The sequence below is a fragment of the Anomaloglossus baeobatrachus genome, chromosome 6, assembly GCF_048569485.1.
Source record: "Anomaloglossus baeobatrachus isolate aAnoBae1 chromosome 6, aAnoBae1.hap1, whole genome shotgun sequence".
NCBI classification, from domain to species: Eukaryota; Metazoa; Chordata; class Amphibia; order Anura; family Aromobatidae; genus Anomaloglossus; species Anomaloglossus baeobatrachus.
In genome coordinates, this window is record NC_134358.1 from 379,839,065 (window position 1) to 379,856,942 (window position 17,878).

General features: G+C 44.9%; 1 protein-coding gene across 1 annotated transcript in view; it reads right to left on the reverse strand.

Moving 5' to 3' along the window:
• Nucleotides 1-17,878, reverse strand: part of ITGA9 (integrin subunit alpha 9) — a 644,853-nt gene that overhangs the window by 558,217 nt on the left and 68,758 nt on the right. Inside the window, exons 2-3 of the mRNA XM_075316572.1 lie at nucleotides 15,508-15,635; nucleotides 13,700-13,806 (exon numbers count right to left, since the gene is read on the reverse strand). Coding sequence (XP_075172687.1) covers nucleotides 13,700-13,806; nucleotides 15,508-15,635 — 235 coding nt within the window. The remainder of the gene's footprint in view (nucleotides 1-13,699; nucleotides 13,807-15,507; nucleotides 15,636-17,878) is intronic.

Consider the following 17,878-nt stretch of genomic DNA (forward strand, 5'->3'; position numbering starts at 1 on the left):
TCCCATGTAACTAGAGCTGCCACAGAAGCCCCAAGTGCTTGAAAACTAGCCCTGGCAAGTGATGACTGTCACTGTCAGAGCTACGCTGGGGCTAGACCCAACACCAGGGTCACATCATTATTGGGACCAAAAGTTGCAGTGCCGCACTGTAGACTAAAGCTCCCTAATAACGGACAATAAAAAAGGGTATTGCAGTAAATCCATTTGGTGTGAATTTTCTGCTGCAGAAATTCTTCACAGGAATTGTCCCATGTGGACGTTTCCTAACAGATCAGACGATGATCACATACAACACACAGATAAGAAACCAGTCACTTATCAGTACACATAGACTTGTGGAAAACTAGGGTACATTCACACATGCAAATCTATTAACTTAGATTTCCACTGTAGAATTTTACATGGATCCAATGCATTGCAAAAAGTAAATCTGTTGTGAAAATGTGCAGCATAAATTGCCATGCTGTGTATGTAAAATCTGCAATTTTCACTGCACTTTTTTCCATGTTGTGCATTTAAGATTTGTTTACCTTCTCCATTCTGCTATGGTACTAGATGCTATAGATTTTCTGCCCATGAATCTGTTTGAAAAATCTGCATCTTTTTCACCACATGTGAACATACCTCAATCCTAAATGAGTAATACAATCACAAACGTTGTACATTCATTAAATCAGATCTCCTTCTTTGCACTGAGGAGAAGCAACACCCCAAAACATGTCTGCAAATTAAGTTTCAAGTTTTGGCTTTTTATCCTAAGTCAAGTTGCAAGGCTCATAAAGGGTCGATATTGCTTGTTAAGATTGCTACTTCCAATAGGTGGTGCCAGAGATCAAATCGCTACATGCATTCATCTAAGCCAGGGGTGGGGAACCTCCGGCACGCGGGCCACATGCGGCCCGCCATGACCTTTTATGCGGCCCCCCATGACCTTTTATGCGGCCCCCGGCAGATTCCCAGGGGAGGCAGTGCTCGTGCAGTCACCGCAGTTTTGCAGGCCGCCGGCCCTTTAAATCTACACATTGCTGCTTGTGCGCACCAATGTGTTTTCCCGTCGGCCAGTGCCAACGTGGTCAGGACTTACTTTGTGGGCGGGTCCCACAGCTACCTCACAGTGTCCAGCGTTGTGTGCCCGCCCCCTGGCCTCCGGAGCTCTGTGCACGCCTTCTCCTTTTGATACTGTGTGCCTGCCCCATGCCTTCCTGAGCTCTGTGCATGCCTTCTCATTCTGATGCTGTGTGTCCGGCGCCTGCACTCCGGTGATGTGAGTGCGATGCTGCTGTGAGTCCAGCGCCGGCCCTCTGCTGCTATGTGCCCTGCCCAATGCTTTGTGCCTCTCCACCCCAGTTCTGTAAACCCTCTCCCCCAGAGTTGCATGAAACTCTCAGTGCAGTGTGCCCCCACAATGTCCTGTGTGCACCTCTCCCCCAGTCCTGTGTGCAGCCCCCCCAGTCCTGTGTGCAGCCCCCCAATGTCCTATGTGCAGCCCCCCAATGTCCTGTGTGCAGCCCCCCAATGTCCTGTGTGCACCCCCACACAATTCTGTGTGCAGCCCCCCAGTCCTATGTGCAGCCCATCACCCAGTCCTGTGTGCACCCCCCCATCCTGTGTGCAGCCCACCCCCCAATCCTGTGTGCAGCCCATACCCCAATCCTGTGTGCAGCCCATCCCCCCAATCCTGTGTGCAGCCCATCTCCCAGTCCTGTGTGCAGCCTATCACCCAGTCCTGTGTGCAGCCCATCCCCCAACCCTGTGTGCAGCCCATCCCCCCAATCCTGTGTGCAGCCCATCTCCCAGTCCTGTGTGCAGCCTATCACCCAGTCCTGTGTGCAGCCCATCCCCCAACCCTGTGTGTAGCCCATCCCCCAGTCCTGTGTGCTGTCCATCCCCCAGTCCTGCGTGCAGCCAATCCCCCAGTCCTGTGTGCAGCCTATCCCCCAATCCTGTGTGCAGCCCATCACCCAATCCTGTGTGCAGCCCGTCTCCCAATCCTGTGTGCAGCCCATCTCCCAATCCTGTGTGCAGCCCATCCCCCAGTCCTGCGTGCAGCCCATCTCCCAGTCCTGTGTGCAGCCCATCCCCCAGTCCTGTGTGCAGCCCATCCCCAATCCTGTGTGCAGCCCATCCCCCAGTCCTGTGTGCAGCCCATCCCCCAGTCCTGTGTGCAGCCCATCCCCCAGTCCTGTGTGCAGCCCATCCCCAGTCCTGTGTGCAGCCCATCCCCCAGTTCTGTGTGCAGCCCATCCCCCAGTCCTGTGTGCAGCCTATCCCCCAATCCTGTGTGCAGCCTATCCCCCAATCCTGTGTGCAGCCCATCCCCCAATCCTGTGTGCAGCCCATCCCCCAGTCCTGTGTGCAGCCCATCCCCCAGTCCTGTGTGCAGCCCATCCCCCAATCCTGTGTGCAGCCCATCCCCCAGTCCTGTGTGAAGCCCATCCCCCAGTTCTGTCTGCAGACCATCCCCCAGTCCTGTCTGCAGCCCATCCCCCAGTCCTGTGTGCAGCCCATCCCCCAGTCCTGTGTGCAGCCCATCCCCCAGTCCTGTGTGCAGCCCATCCCCTAGTCCTGTGTGCAGCCCATCCCCCAGTCCTGTGTGCAGCCCATCACCCAGTCATGTGTGCAGCCCATCCCCCAGTCCTGTGTGCAGCCCATCCCCCAGTCCTGTGTGCAGCCTATCCCCCAGTCCTGTGTGCAGCCTATCCCCCAGTCCTGTGTGCAGCCTATCCCCCAGTCCTGTGTGCAGCCCCCCCAGTCCTGTGAGCAGCCCCCCCGTGATGTCTGTGCCTCCCCCCAGTGATGTCTGTGCTCCCTCCAGTGATGTCTGTGCCCCAGCCCCTCGTGTGGTGTCTGTGCCCCAGCTCCTCGTGTGGTGTCTGTGCCCCAGCCCCTCTTGTGGTGTCTGTGCCCCCAGTCCCTCTTGTGGTGTCTGTGCCTCCAGCCCCTCTTGTGGTGTCTGTGCCCCCAGCCCCTCTTGTGGTGTCTGTGCCCCCAGCCCCTCTAGTGGTGTGCATGCCCCCAGCCCCTCTTGTGATGTGCATGCCCCCAGCCCCTTTTGTGATGTGCATGCCCCCAGCCCATCTTGTGATGTGCATGCCCCCAGCCCCTCATGTGATGTCCATGCCCCCAGTTAATTAATTGTTTCACCAAATATAGCAGGGTCATTTAAACATTGATAACTTTGTGCGGCCCCCGAAGGTTGGTAGAAATTTCCAAATGGCCCCCGGCAGAAAAAAGGTTCCCCACCCCTGATCTAAGCTTTAGCATACAGTTTTGCTTTCAGGTGTCAGTTGCATGTAGACAGCTGAGCTCTTGAACATTTCACAGAAATGTAGAATAACATCCTAGATAATGTAAAGTGTTCACATGAGAGGTATTTTTTACATTCTAAATATCATGCAGTCTGTTCTCATTACAGGGGCCATAAAGGTGTTAACGAGACTTCAAGGAAAAGCACACCAAATCCTGGGAGGATGGGAATGGTTGTCAGTGACCTACAGAAAGGGTTACATATGGATGACATCTTACTGTTCACGTGATCAAAATGACTTAAAAGGTCAATCCCATCTGGACCAGTTGACCTCCTTTGCTGAAATGATTGTTTACTTTGCATACAGGAACAGGCCAGGAGTACAAAGGAATGTGAGCGCTGAGGGAAGGCTAATGGAAGAAGTGACTGGAAGGGATCTTTGTTTTTAGAAGATTAATACGCTTTGACTTCTTATCAGTGAATCAAAAAATGCATTTAGGAAACCTTAGCTGAATTTTCAAAATATACAGTATATGTACTCTGTGTGTATATATATATGTATATATATATATATATATATATATATATATATATATATATATAAAATATGCCCTATTTACATGGATACAGTGACATTCGGAAGTGGATACAGTGACATTCAGAAGTGGATACAGTGACATTCAGACGTACCCATGCTAAGCACCAGACATTCCAATGCAACTTTGAATTTGGGGTTGTTGTGTTAAAGAGATGTTACTGTATATACTTTCAAGAATACAGTATGATGACATTCCTAAATATAACAATTCTTACGCTTAAACCTGGCACGATATTTCGGCCGACAGCTATGTCTCCCAGTAGAGAACTTCACATTATCACAACTCAGGGTCAGTGTTACAATATCTAACAGTAATTTATAAGTCAAATTATACCAAATTAATGTGGATTAATAGATAAATGAAAACAAGATTTATTGTATAGAGGTGCCTTTAGAGGAGTGGAGTTGTGCTGCTTGTTTAAGGGCTTATTCACATGAGCTAATATAAACTGTATGGGGACAGAACGCTCTGGCCGACAACAATGACTTTCATGCTGGCATAAACGATCCAATTAGCTAACTAGCAGGTGAGTTTTAGATATGTATACACAGCTTGATGATTGAGCATAAGTGTTCTTTTATGCATTCATTCTTCACTTATTGGCCTTTACAAGTTGGTCTTGAGGCTTACATTAGGCCAATTCTTTAATCACAACATATAGTTATTCATTTTTACAGAAAGCTGCAGCTAATAATAATAATAATAATAATAACTTACTGCAAATCTGACCATGCAAATTGGAAAATGTACTTAGAACCACTGATTGGGTTAAAAAGCTAATATTGTTCTAATATTATACAGTCATATGAAAAAGTTTGGGCACCCCTATTAATGTTAACCTTTTTTCTTTATAACAATTTGGGTTTTTGCAACAGCTATTTCAGTTTCATATATCTAATAACTGATGGACTGAGTAATATTTCTGGATTGAAATGAGGTTTATTGTACTAACAGAAAATGTGCAATCCACATTTAAACAAAATTTGACCAGTGCATAAGTATGGGCACCCTTATCAATTTCTTGATTTGAACACTCCTAACTACTTTTTACTGACTTACTAAACCACTAAATTGGTTTTGTAACCTCATTGAGCTTTGAACGTCATAGGCAGGTGTATCCAATCATGAGAAAAGGTATTTAAGGTGGCCACTTGCAAGTTGTTTTCCTATTTGAATCTCCTATGAAGAGTGGCATCATGGGCTCCTCAAAACAACTCTCAAATGATCTGAAAACAAAGATTATTCAACATAGTTGTTCAGGGGAAGGATACAAAAAGTTGTCTCAGAGATTTAAACTGTCAGTTTCCACTGTGAGGAACATAGTAAGGAAATGGAAGAAAACAGGTACAGTTCTTGTTAAGCCCAGAAGTGGCAGGCCAAGAAAAATATCAGAAAGCCAGAGAAGAAGAATGGTGAGAACAGTCAAGGACAATCCACAGACCACCTCCAAAGACCTGCAGCTTCATCTTGCTGCAGATGGTGTCACTGTGCATTGGTCAACAATACAGCGCACATTGCACAAGGAGAAGCTGTATGGGAGAGTGATGCGAAAGAAGCCATTTCTAAAAGCACGCCACAAACAGAGTTGCATGAGGTATGCAAAAGCACATTTGGACAAGCCAGTTACATTTTGGAAGAAGGTCCTGTGCACTGATGAAACAAAGATTGAGTTGTTTGGTCATACAAAAAGGCGTTATGCATGGAGGCAAAAAAAAACACGGCATTCCAAGAAAAGCACTTGCTACCCACAGTAAAATTTGGTGGAGGTTCAATCATGCTTTGGGGCTGTGTGGCCAATGCCGGCAACGGGAATCTTGTTAAAGTGGGTCGCATGGATTCAACTCAGTATCAGCAGATTCTTGACAATAATGTGCAAGAATCAGTGACGAAGTTGAAGTTACGCAGGGGATGGATATTTCAGCAAGACAATGATCCAAAACACCACTCCAAATCTACTCAGGCATTCATGCAGAGGAACAATTACAATGTTCTGGAATGGCCATCCCAGTCCCCAGACCTGAATATCATTGAAAATCTGTGGGATGAATTGAAGCGTGCTGTCCATGCTCGGCGACCATCAAACTTAACTGAACTGGAATTGTTTTGTATAAAGGAATGGTCAAATATACCTTCATCCAGGATCCAGGAACTCATTAAAAGCTACAGGAAGGGACTAGAGGCTGTTATTTTTGCAAAAGGAGGATCTACAAAATATTAATGTCACTTTTATGTTGAGGTGCCCATACTGTTGCACCGGTCAAATTTTGTTTAAATGCGGATTGCGCATTTTCTGTTAGTACAATAAAACTCATTTCAATCCAGAAATATTACTCAGTCCATCAGTTATTAGATATATGAAACTGAAATAGCTGTTGCAAAAACCCAAATTGTTATGAAGAAAAAAGGTTAACATTAATTGGGGTGCCCAAACGTTTTCATAAGACTGTAATTTCTAGACCAAGACTTAGCACATTTTTACTTGACCCATTGAAAGTACTTGTTTAACAAGAATTAACAGTCAGTATCCAAAACATAAGTATCTCAGTGAACAAAGGCAAAGTACTAGAGATGGGTGAACCCACAGATGTTCGGGTTCTGCGGGTCCAGCCAGACTGAAAATAAAAAAATCCAGTTCAGGACCAGACTTAACCTGGACTTAACCCCAGATACCAAACCTCATATAAATCTAGGGACTCGAACTTAAGTGTTATGAAATGATGTTAGTAAAGGCTAGGGGTCTGCAAAGTGATGAAAAATGGGGATTAAAGCTGGACAATTACACTTACAGTGTTAACAGCTTAAAAATAGCAGCCCGCAACCACCTTTAATGCGCAAATTCTGGCGCTTTACCCAACACATCCCAATTGCCCTAGAGTGGTGCTAATCGGTGTAATATTAATGGGGTTAATGACAGCTGTGATTTGTCAAAAAATTACAGCAGCCATGAAGCCCTGGATTAGTAATAGGTAGGGGGTCTATGAGATCCCCCCCCCATTACTAATCGTGTAAGTAAAAATAAACACAACCAAAGAAAAATCCTTTACTTAGAAGACCAAACACCCTCTTTCTCCAATTTATAAACCTCCAAAACACTCCTGCAGGTCCTACGTAATCTACAGACATGAGGTCCCACAACAATCCCGACTTTGCAACACCCTGAGGTTGCAGTGCATGGTCACATTAAACTACGTGACCAATCACTGATGCCACGAGACACATTGAAGGAACCGCAGCTGTGAGAGCAGTGACGTCAGTGAGTTCACCTAAGGTCACAGCTGGCTGTTCCCACGGTACCCTAGTTGTGACCTTAAGCGAACTCACTGACGTCACTGCTCTCACAGCTGCGGCCACATCATTAAATTCAAATCTGGTAATCTGACATTGAGTTCAATGGTCCTGGATTATCAGATTATTGACTTCAATGGTGCTGGTTTACATGATTAACCGGCACCATTGAAGTCAATAATCTGGTAATCTGGCAGCATTAAACTCAATGCAGATTACCGAAATGCGCAAGCAGTGTGACTGCCACATGCATGGAAACTTGGTAAGTACAATTGTCCTGCTTTAATCCCCATTTTGCTTCCTTTTTTCCCCATGAGAAGTCCATTTTTGGGGCCCATGCATGGACTCTGAAATTTACGGTTTAGGTTCACCTATAACTACAAACTAACCTTTCAAAATCTGGACAGCTGCGTGATGTGCTGAAATCCATAGAAAAACCTTGGAATTTTATTAGCACTATTAGTTAAAGTCTCTTTACTGTTTGTATTTTACACTCGTTTATTATAAACAAATGGGCGAAGAATAGAAAACAGGACTATCTTACTTGACCTGACCTCCACAATACTAAGGAAGATGGGAGACAAAGTATGTATGTCAGCTGGGACCGAAAACAGTGTTTAGAAAATGACATCCTGTTATTAGTAAAGCACTGAGGATGCTATACTTAACGGGATTGTCCACTACTAGGTCAACTGATTCCCTCAGGTAAAAAAAAAACAAACCCCTAGATACTCATCACTGTGGCCGGTGCAGTTTCAGCAGTGCTGGGCCTCTTGTTTCTGGGGCAAACGTGATGTTATGATGTCATGCGAGCCCTGTGTCCAGTCAGCACTGGCTTCTGTCTCCCCTCCTTCGACACAGGAGCAATCAACAGAAAGTGAGTGGCAGCCGCATAGCTCACTCTCTGTTGATTAGCTCATTTGTCTAAAGGGGTGCATGACATCACAACGTCACGTGAGACCCGGGAACGCGTTACCGACACTGTTGGAACCGCGCACGCCGTGGAGGTGAGTATAAGTTTTTTATTTTACTTGGGGGAAACAAGTGGCATCAGAAGGGGTTGTCTTAGTAGTGGAAAACCCCTTTAATAGCAGCCTCTTTCAGGGTGACTTGAATCAGTATCATAGTCTACCACTCTTCCATCACTCGATTATCTACATGGCAATGTGTTACTCAACTGTCCTGGCTTATGTGCCAAAACTTCATTCTTTTTTATGGCTGGTTTCTTTGTGCTAGTCTACGCAAACACCTGTGACACCATGACTCACGGCTTTTGACGGGTTCATGTGCTGTCTGAGTATTGAGATAGCTTTGCTCTCATTTACCATATACTTGTCAAGAGGAGGGATGACAACCGTCCTGAAATTCCAGGACAGTCCGTAAAAATAGGGCACTTTTTTGCACTATCTGTAAAAAAATTTAGGATGTCCATGATTTTTTAGAAGCTGAAGAAACTTTTGCTGCCAGAGGTTTAGACATTAATGGCTGTGTGTTGAGTTATTTAGAGGGCACAGCAAATTTACAGTTATACAAGCTGTACACTGCTTTACATTGTATCAAAGTGTCATAACTTCAGTGTTGTACTATGAAAAGATATAATAAATTATTTAGAAAAAAGTGAGGGGTGTACTCATTTTTGTGACATGTGTATTTTTTTTTTACATTTCTTTAATTCTTAACTGTGTAAAAGTATTGCATTACTGTACATAGTAAAAATCACTGTCTCCTATGATGCCAAGCCTGTGGCTGGATGTCATAGCAGAAAGAACATGATAGTCACAAGGTGCTGCAGTAACTGGAGGTCATGTAAATCCATGTGCAAGCGATTATGCGCGAACGAACACCCGGGCTGAAACGTGGGGCTTTAAAGTTGCTGTTAGTGATTGACAACAGTATTTACCCATGTTAATAGCAGCGATAGGTGGCAGCACTGAGCATTGCTGTTACATGCAGATGTCAGCTGTGTAATATAGCCAGCATCTGCCTGCTCCAAACACCCCATGATATAATTGTCATAGAGCGTTAAGTTGTTAAAGGGTTTGACTTAGGGATAAAACTTGTGTACCTAGACAGAAAAAGGGTTAAAAAATAAAAAATGTCCACTAAGTTAATTCCCTGTGTATCAAGAGAAGACAAGAAAGTAGAAACTGTGGGGGACACTGAGCAACGTTGGAACTCGAATGGCAGGGGATTGCACAGTGACTACTGCTTTTGCTATTTGACACTGTCATTAAGCAGAGCCATGGTTTTATATATATATATATATATATATATATATATATATATATACAGTGGTACCTCGCTTAACGAGTAACCCACATAACGAGATTTTCGCTATACAAGCAAAGCTTTCTGTAAATTTGTAACCCGCTTTACGAGAAAGCTTTGCTGTACGAGCGAAATTCTCACCTAACACACTTCCGGTTTCGTCCATCCACCACACTCTGACCCGCACTTGCAGTCCACACAAGCACACACATGTACGCACAAACACACACAAACACACACGCATGCACGCACATACAGTATTATGCTCACCTTACCTTCCGTTTCACCGCCAGTCTCATGGATCTTGTAGTTCCCGGGTACATCGCGACATCCTCGCGGCGAACTACAAGACCCAGGAGGCCGGCGGTGGAACGGAAGGTAAGGTGAGCATATAACATAGTGTACCTTACGTTTCATCGCCGGCCTCCTGGGTGCTGTAGTGCACCGCTCCACTCCGTTCCACGCTGGGATTCACCCTCCATAGCGACGAGGGAGGAACTTCCTGTCACCGCTGCTGAATGGCAGAGCGCTGGCCAATCAGAGGCACGCAGCTCTGCCTTGACATCAGCGCTCTAGCAGGGAAGTTCCTGCCTCGTCGTTATGGAAACGCGATACACGGCCCGGCCCCGTACTGGTGAACAGCAAGTCCCAGGAGACCGGCGATGGAGCGGAATGTAAGGTGAGCATGTAGTATGTGCGTGTGCATGCGTGCATGTGTGTTTGTGTGAGTTTGTGTGTGTTTGTACATGTTTGTGTGTGTTTGTGCATGTGTGGAATGACAGAATAGGGGACCAGGATGGGACATTTAACCCGTTGTGGAACGGATCGTCAGCACTGCAATGATTTCCTATGGGAAATCTTGCTTTGCTGAACGAGTACCTTGTTTAACAAGCACAGTCCCAGAACGGATTGTTCTCGTTAAGCAAGGTACCACTGTATATATATATGTATATCTGTTAGAAAAATCTATTAACTTCTAAAGACATAGGTCCCAATTCATGTAACCAGTTTAGCCCGAATTCTGCAGTACATTGTGTACCGCCCCGCGCTCGGTTGCAGCCGAGCCGCTCGGATCCGGGCTCGTTGGTGGGTGGATCGAGCGCCTCCGGACCCGGGGTCACGTCGCTCTGAAAGGGTGCTGGCGCTACTTAGGGGGTAGGTAGGTAGGTGTACGGCCGGAGCCGTGTTTGAGTTCGTGACGCCACCCACGGGATGTGGTGAAGGTGTAGACACCACCGCTGCGGTTACGGGGCACCTGGGGGATATGGTGATGCAGAAAGATGTTAACCCCTCCGTGGGAAGGGATGATGGCCCCGGGACCCGTTGGGGAAAGTAGCTGGGCGGTGCAGGGTGGTGCGCGGCCGGACGGCACTGTTGTAGTCACTGTTATTGACACACACAAGTCTCTGATGAACAAAGTTGATGGTGGTCGGTGCCCGCAGCCGGCTGCGTCTGGTCCCCCACCCGGTTTGGTGGTCTTTGCCTTTCTCCTGCACTGTGTAATGTTTGTGTAGACTGCCTGCGCTTCAGCGATGGAAGTCCACTCCCCGGATGTGTATATGTCGGAGGAGCCCATTTGCCCGCAGACGCTGGCCCGTGGGATCTCTCTGGCTGTGCGGTGGCTTTCTATCCCTCTTGGTGGCCTGTTGTCTTCAGTCGGAACTTGGGTGGGAAAGGACCTAAAGTTCAGACCGTAATCAGTTGATTAACTCAGTCCAGTGGCTTCTGGACCTCGTTTCAGGGTCTGAGTACCCACCCTGTGTGCGCCGGTTTCCGAATCGGTTCCCCTGGTCGGTAACGGCGGGCCACTACCCTGTCACGGTCCACCACGGTTTCACCGAGCCATCTTCCCGACTCCTGCAGGCTAGGCCACCGTCTGCCTCCTAGCCAAGGTACCAGGGCTCCGACCCCAGCACCTGTCAGACTGTCAACTCTCAACTCCCCACTCTCAACTCCAACTCAACTCCAACTCTCTGTCTTTTCCTGCCTCAGGCCCTCTGAACTCCTCGGTGGGCGTGGCCAACCACCTGGCCCCGCCCCCCGGTGTGTCCATCAAGCTCTGCGGGAGGTGACTAGGGTTTAATGTGGTTGGCTGGTGTTACCTTATGTGGGACTGGTGTTGTGCGGGGCGCTATCTGTGACTACCTGGCTAGTCCAGGGCGTCACACATTGCATGGAAAACATGCTATGAAGAAAAAGACATGGATCGCACATCCCACAAAAATACAATGATCTAAAGCTGCTAGGCAAAAAATTAATTAAATAGAACATGAGGTTCTTTTGTTACCATTCTCATCAGATTATATTAATCCCACTGCCACTTCACGGCAAACCTCTTGAGTGGGTCCCTATCCTAAACCTTATAGTGCGGCACCGTGCACCAACCACTGCTGTGTCGACAAAGCGCCAGCAGGGCAGGCGACCTGGTGCCTCACAGCACCCATGCTGCAAGGCAAAGCCCAAAAGGCTCCAGGTCGCAGTGCCCCACCGACACAACACCACCACAACAGCGGCCACTACGCAATACCAGCACTCAGTGAGAGGAGCTGCGCACTGACCTCCCACTGGCTCCCATATATGGACTGGGAGCAAAAAAAAGGCTGACCCCTCTTGCAGTCTCCTGCTGATTAAAATCACCTGTGCCAAATGTGGGGAGTGCAGATCTAAGCGCTATCTGTGACTACCTGGCTAGTCCAGGGCGTCACACATTGCATGGAAAAGCCACAAACTTTTGGCACAATTAGGAGTTGCGTAAAAGTTTTGTGACTTTGTTTTTTTTATGCCAGTTTCACCTAGATATGCCAAAATGCACATCTTTATGAAACAGAAGCATCTGACTCCACCACACACCCTCATCAAGACCGGTGAGAAAATCACCAGTCTTAATGAATCAAGGCCAAAATCTAAAGACTATGGTCCCAACTCATCATTGCTTTAGTGCTTGTTTTTTGTCTAGTTCTGTAGGTTTTGTGCCCTTTTTTTGTTTGCACCCAATTCATTTTTCTATTTGGGCTTTTTTTATGTCTATTCCATATGTGCTTACCTATTCTTTTGTGGGTAGAGTTAAGCAATCACAGATGTTTTCGTCTGATTCATCAATTGCGACTTTGTAAAAAGTCTGAAAAGTTGGCGCCACTCTACCGCAGTTCACCCCTGAAGTTATTTTCTGCACCTAAAACAAAAGTTGCTTATTTTGTGCCATTTTGGAAAAGTTGTGACTTTTTACCCAAAGACAGGAAAAAAGTGCCAATTTTTTGTTTTGTTCCAAATACATGAACCACAAGCGCCATTTTAATGAATTTGGAGGAGTAAACGTCAGCTATTTCTAAAATAGAAAAATGACTTAAAAAAGAAATAACGCAAATGATGACTCTGTGCCAATGTAATGCTCAGGGTGAACTGATGTAGACCCCCATGATTATAAATGTGAGCGAAATTGAAGAGGTGAAAGATAAGACTATACTCCTCACACACATTATAGGCCCACACATTCTTATAGCAGCACCATTAAGACTAGCTCAAAAATCTAGTACTAATCTAGGAGCCAATCAGGCATGGTTTGGGGAAGAGGGGTTTAAATGTAATCATTATTGAACACCTTATTAACACTTTTTCTTGTTGACATTGCAATGACTTCGAAAGGCAGCTGAAGAGTTATCTCTACTTTTCAGATGAATTTTTAACCCAGATAGTGCTTTTCAATGACCTGTAATTACCATTTAAGAAAGCCAGTTCATCTTTAGGCCTTTTCTGTCTGGATTGTGCAATGACCCAACATTGCCATATTACTCCTATTCAGTAACAAAGAGACCATTCATCAAACCACATTCCATTTCCTGAAGAAAATGAGGACGTGATTATTTTTTAACATGTGACATGTAGGTAACTGAAGATCTGGCCTACAAAACACATGGCCCCAGGCAGAGCTATAACATGGAGCTCCTGACCTCAGTGACATTCGGCATCGGCATTGGGTACGTAAATAGCCTGTTCCCACAGGAAGAGAGCAGGGACTCTGGTGCCACCTGTTGGAAGTAGTAATCCTAAAAGTCAACATCGACTCTCTCAAGACCCTCTTCTGGATGGCTGTCAGCAGTGGGTGTTATATCTAATCCTTATCATCCTTATCATCCCCATGCTGCTCCACAACCTAGGATGCCACAATGTTTAGTGCTCAGCACAAGGCATGATATATAAATGTATCAGATGGACTGCAATGAAAGTATCCATGTAAATCCACGTTCTGGACAAATAGCATTAATGATATATATTGGACTGATGGAGAGGCGTATAGTCTTACCAGCACACTGCCATCAGACTTTGATTGTCTTGCCAGAGTAACTCCCATCCACTCGTCATCCCTGTCCTCTTTACATGTCTTTCCACAATAAATTCCTCGACTGTTTCCTACAAGGAGGAAGAGAGAGAAATGAAATCACTCTGTGCTCAGCAGGAGGTACAGCATGGTACAGTCACTAAAAGCAAATAACCTTCAAAGATGACCTTTGTGTTAAAGATCGAATTGTAGGAGTAACTTGAAATGTCTTCCCCTCAATATGAAATGTAGAAATGGTGCACTATACCATTAGAATGTGTTCAAGTAAAGTCAGTCTTACAGTATCCATGATGATAGTTTACATAAAGGGATTATCCAAGTTTCATCATTTAAAAAACAAACATATGTTGATGTTATAAAATAACACACTCTCCCGATGATCTCAGTGCTGACGCTCTAGTATTGGCCCTGATCTTGGCTTATATTCTGCCGGGACACTCAGTGGCCCCAGTGGTAATGTACTGTACTACTGACATCCCATCTCAGTGATAAGACTACGCCACATGACTGACTGACAGCAGCGCTATATTAAGAAAGACAAGGAGCATTGCTAGTGGTCAATGCTGGGTCATCGGGGGGAAAGAATAGGTCAGCAGTTTGTTTTGCTAATAACATTGTTGACCGATTTTTTTTTTAAAAACTTGCAGATGTTGGATGACCCTTCTGAAGTCATTGAGAACTGTTAACATGGGGCAAACCTGTTGCACATCTGTATCATACATCTATATGAGAGCTGTATGAACAATTGAACATATATGTATTAAATGTATGATGAAGTGTTTTCTGTTCAATGACATGTATCAGTTTATAACATTGAAATAAAGACCAAATAATATAATGAGAATAAAACACTTACATGGGGGACTATACTGTTCAATAGGATGATCTTGATATTGTGCTTTATCTTTATGCATTTGAGATATCTTGCTTTATCTATCCATCAAGTCCTCCAACTTGAGACCATACTGAGATTACCTCTATGGCCACGTTGGTAGTCTATGGGTGCTGCACTGGAGGCCTGCAAACCTCCTACCTGTGACATCTCTAAAGCCCCTTCTAATTAATAGACTTCCGCAATGTCATGAGTTTGTCACAATGCAACATAAGAACGGTGCACCACTATACTAATCTGGCTGCTGGACAGGGGTCCTAAGAAGAATCTCTTTGCTCATCTCTGAGATTTCATTCTGGCCATACATATTAACTGGCAGTCAAATGATTATTCAGCTAATAGCTGTATCTCCCTACACCTCCATACACAGGAACCGTTGGATTGAGCCCTGACAGAGGATAATATGTGGGCCGAACAACTGAATAGACTGGATCCTTCTCTTCCCCCTCATCATCTCACAGAGGTAAGTCAACAGATCCCTACACAGGAAATCCTGTATTGAGCTCTGACAGAGTCTAATCTCTGAGCCAAACAATTGAACAGACTAGATCTTTCTCTCCATCCCGCATCATCTCACAGAGGAGAGTCAAGAGATCCCTACACTCCCATAGTTGGTGAGCCCTGACAGAGGCTAATCTCTGAGCCGAACAACTGAACAGACCGGATCCTTCTCTTACCCTTGCATCATCTCACAGGGGAGAGTCAGGAGGCCTTAATACACATTAGATTGCAGCCAATATTGTCGAAATGAGTGGGCTCGGCTGACTTTTACATAATGTGTATTGAGATCTTAAGAAGGGATGGTCCGGAATAATTTAAAAGAAAACCTGCAATCAATCCGATAATGTGAAAATCCTGTAAAGTGTTCCATGTAACTCACCTCTTCCTAGATCCAGCTCCGTACACTTCTTGTCGGGATTGCTGTGAACTCTACATTTAAAAATTGCGCCAGGAGCTTTTAAGAAGGAACTAAATTTAGAATCTGCTTTTGGGGCTCCCACGAGTATCCTAAAAAAACACAAAGCAGAAATAATAAACATTAATTTTAAGTAAAAATAAAATTCTGATTTTCATTTGTGTTACTACATTTCTGTATTTGTAAAATCTCTAAATTTGGAACATCTAAATAAAAAGCCTTGTGTGGAGCATGTAAACGGCTGTATGGGAAAGCTGGCACATGAGGGATGAAAGGCTTGGCATCGAAACCTGCCACTATATAATACAAGCTTCATATAACATCTTCTTACTAAATGTTAAAGCTCTCAATGTGCAACAACAGGGCCACATTTTATGATTTGGGAGTAAAAATGAGGCATTACACATAACCCATAATCATCCTCCAGGGTGGTGCTATTCTGTTGTAATAACAGTACCCACACTGACAGTTGTAGTATACCTTACGTTTCCTGCCCCGATGATTCCAGACACGCATTGATCTCAAGGTATATTACATTCACCTGTCCTCACACAGAGGCTAAGTAACAGGTGAGCAGCTATTCTTCTTCGGCCGCTCCCTTTCTCATGAGCAGTCAACGTAGCATGCAAGGAATGGTGAGCAATGTTGTTTCCCCATGAAGATAATAGACAAACTCACATGAGGAGGATATCTATCCCAATTACAACACAATTTTTTTTATGGTTCTTACTTGGACTATTAAAATGTCATTGTATTTTTGTACAGCATTTTCTTTTAGTAAATTATGTATTGTCCTTCAATCACAACACGCTCATTACTTTTTTCCTTCGATAACTGCCCTTAGGCCTTTCACGACCAGTCGATTTTGCTCTCTCCATTTTCTTTTTCCGCCATTCTTCCGAGAGATGTAAATTTTTATTTTTCAGTCAATATGGTCACGTGAGGGCTCATTTTTGCGGAACTAGCTGTACTTTTAAATGAAAGTATGAGTTTTACCATATTGTGTACTGGAAAACCGCAAAAAAATTCCAAATGCGGAAAAATTGCAAAAAAAAAAAAGTGCAATTGCACTATTGTTTTTGGGATATTTTATTCACTGTGTTCACTATATGGCAAAACTGATTTGTGGGTGTGATGCCTCTGGTCGGTGTGAGTTCGTAGACACCAAATATGTATAGGTTTACTTTTATCTAAGGGGTTAAAAGAAATCAGAAGTTTGTCTGAAAAAAGTGGCATACGTTTTGCGCCATGTTCAGCAACCCGTAGCGTTCTCATTTTTTGGGATCTATGGCTCAGTTTTGGCTTAGTTTTTGCGTCTCAAGCTGACATTTTTAACAGTACCATTTTTGCGCAGATGCTACATTTTGATCACCTGTTATTGCATTTAGCGCAAAATTTGTGGCGACCAAAAGTATAACTTTGATGTTTGGAATTTTTTTGCCGCTACGCCGTTTCAGATTAATTGATTTTATATTTTCATAGATCGGGAATTTCTGAACGCGGTGATACCAAATGTGTGTATATTTTTTTATTTTTTTTAACCCTTTAATTTTCAATGGGGCAAAAGGGGGGGGGCTGATTTGAACTTTTAGGTTTTTTATTTTTTTTTTAATTTTTTAAAACTTTTTTTTACAATTTTTTTTATTTTACTAGGTTTATTTTACTAGGTTTTACTCCCGATCAGAACAGCACCGCTCAGACCGGGAGAAATGATCATCTCTTTTAACAAGCAGCTGTCAGGTTTCCGGGATTTCCAGTTCTCTTTTGAAAGAGCTTGCCCTCGGTTAACATGGAGTTTGCTGTTCTGTTGCCCTACTTCCTGTCCAGCTGCTTAAAAGGCCGCCTCTAAGCCTAGTCCAGTGCCTGAGTATACTGCTTGCTGTGTGCTCCTGCTTTGCTGCTCCTATTTCCTGATTGACATTTGGATCCTCCTGAAGACAACCGACACCGACTCTGGACTTTACCCGGTTTCATCAAGCTGTGCCCGGACTCCGTCTGCCGTCTTTGGTCAGCACTTCTGCCCGGTTCCTTCCGGTTCGTAACCTCTGGACTTTCATTCCGTACGGACACTCCTGGACTTTACCTATTGCCCCTTGTGTCCCGGCTGCTGCGCATTTAGGCCTTCCGGGGTGATTGCCAGACAGTCCCTGTATAGGGGTTCGCTCTTGGTGGTCTCCCTGGGGGAGTCCGGTGCGTGGCCCCGGGAATTCCCTTCGCTCCGATCCGGGAAGGTATTTCTTGTGTTATTGTTCTACTGTGTTTGTTCCGTTTGTGTACCTATCGTTGGTTACGTATTATAAATATCTCTGCACCAAGAACTCGTCTCTGGTTGTCA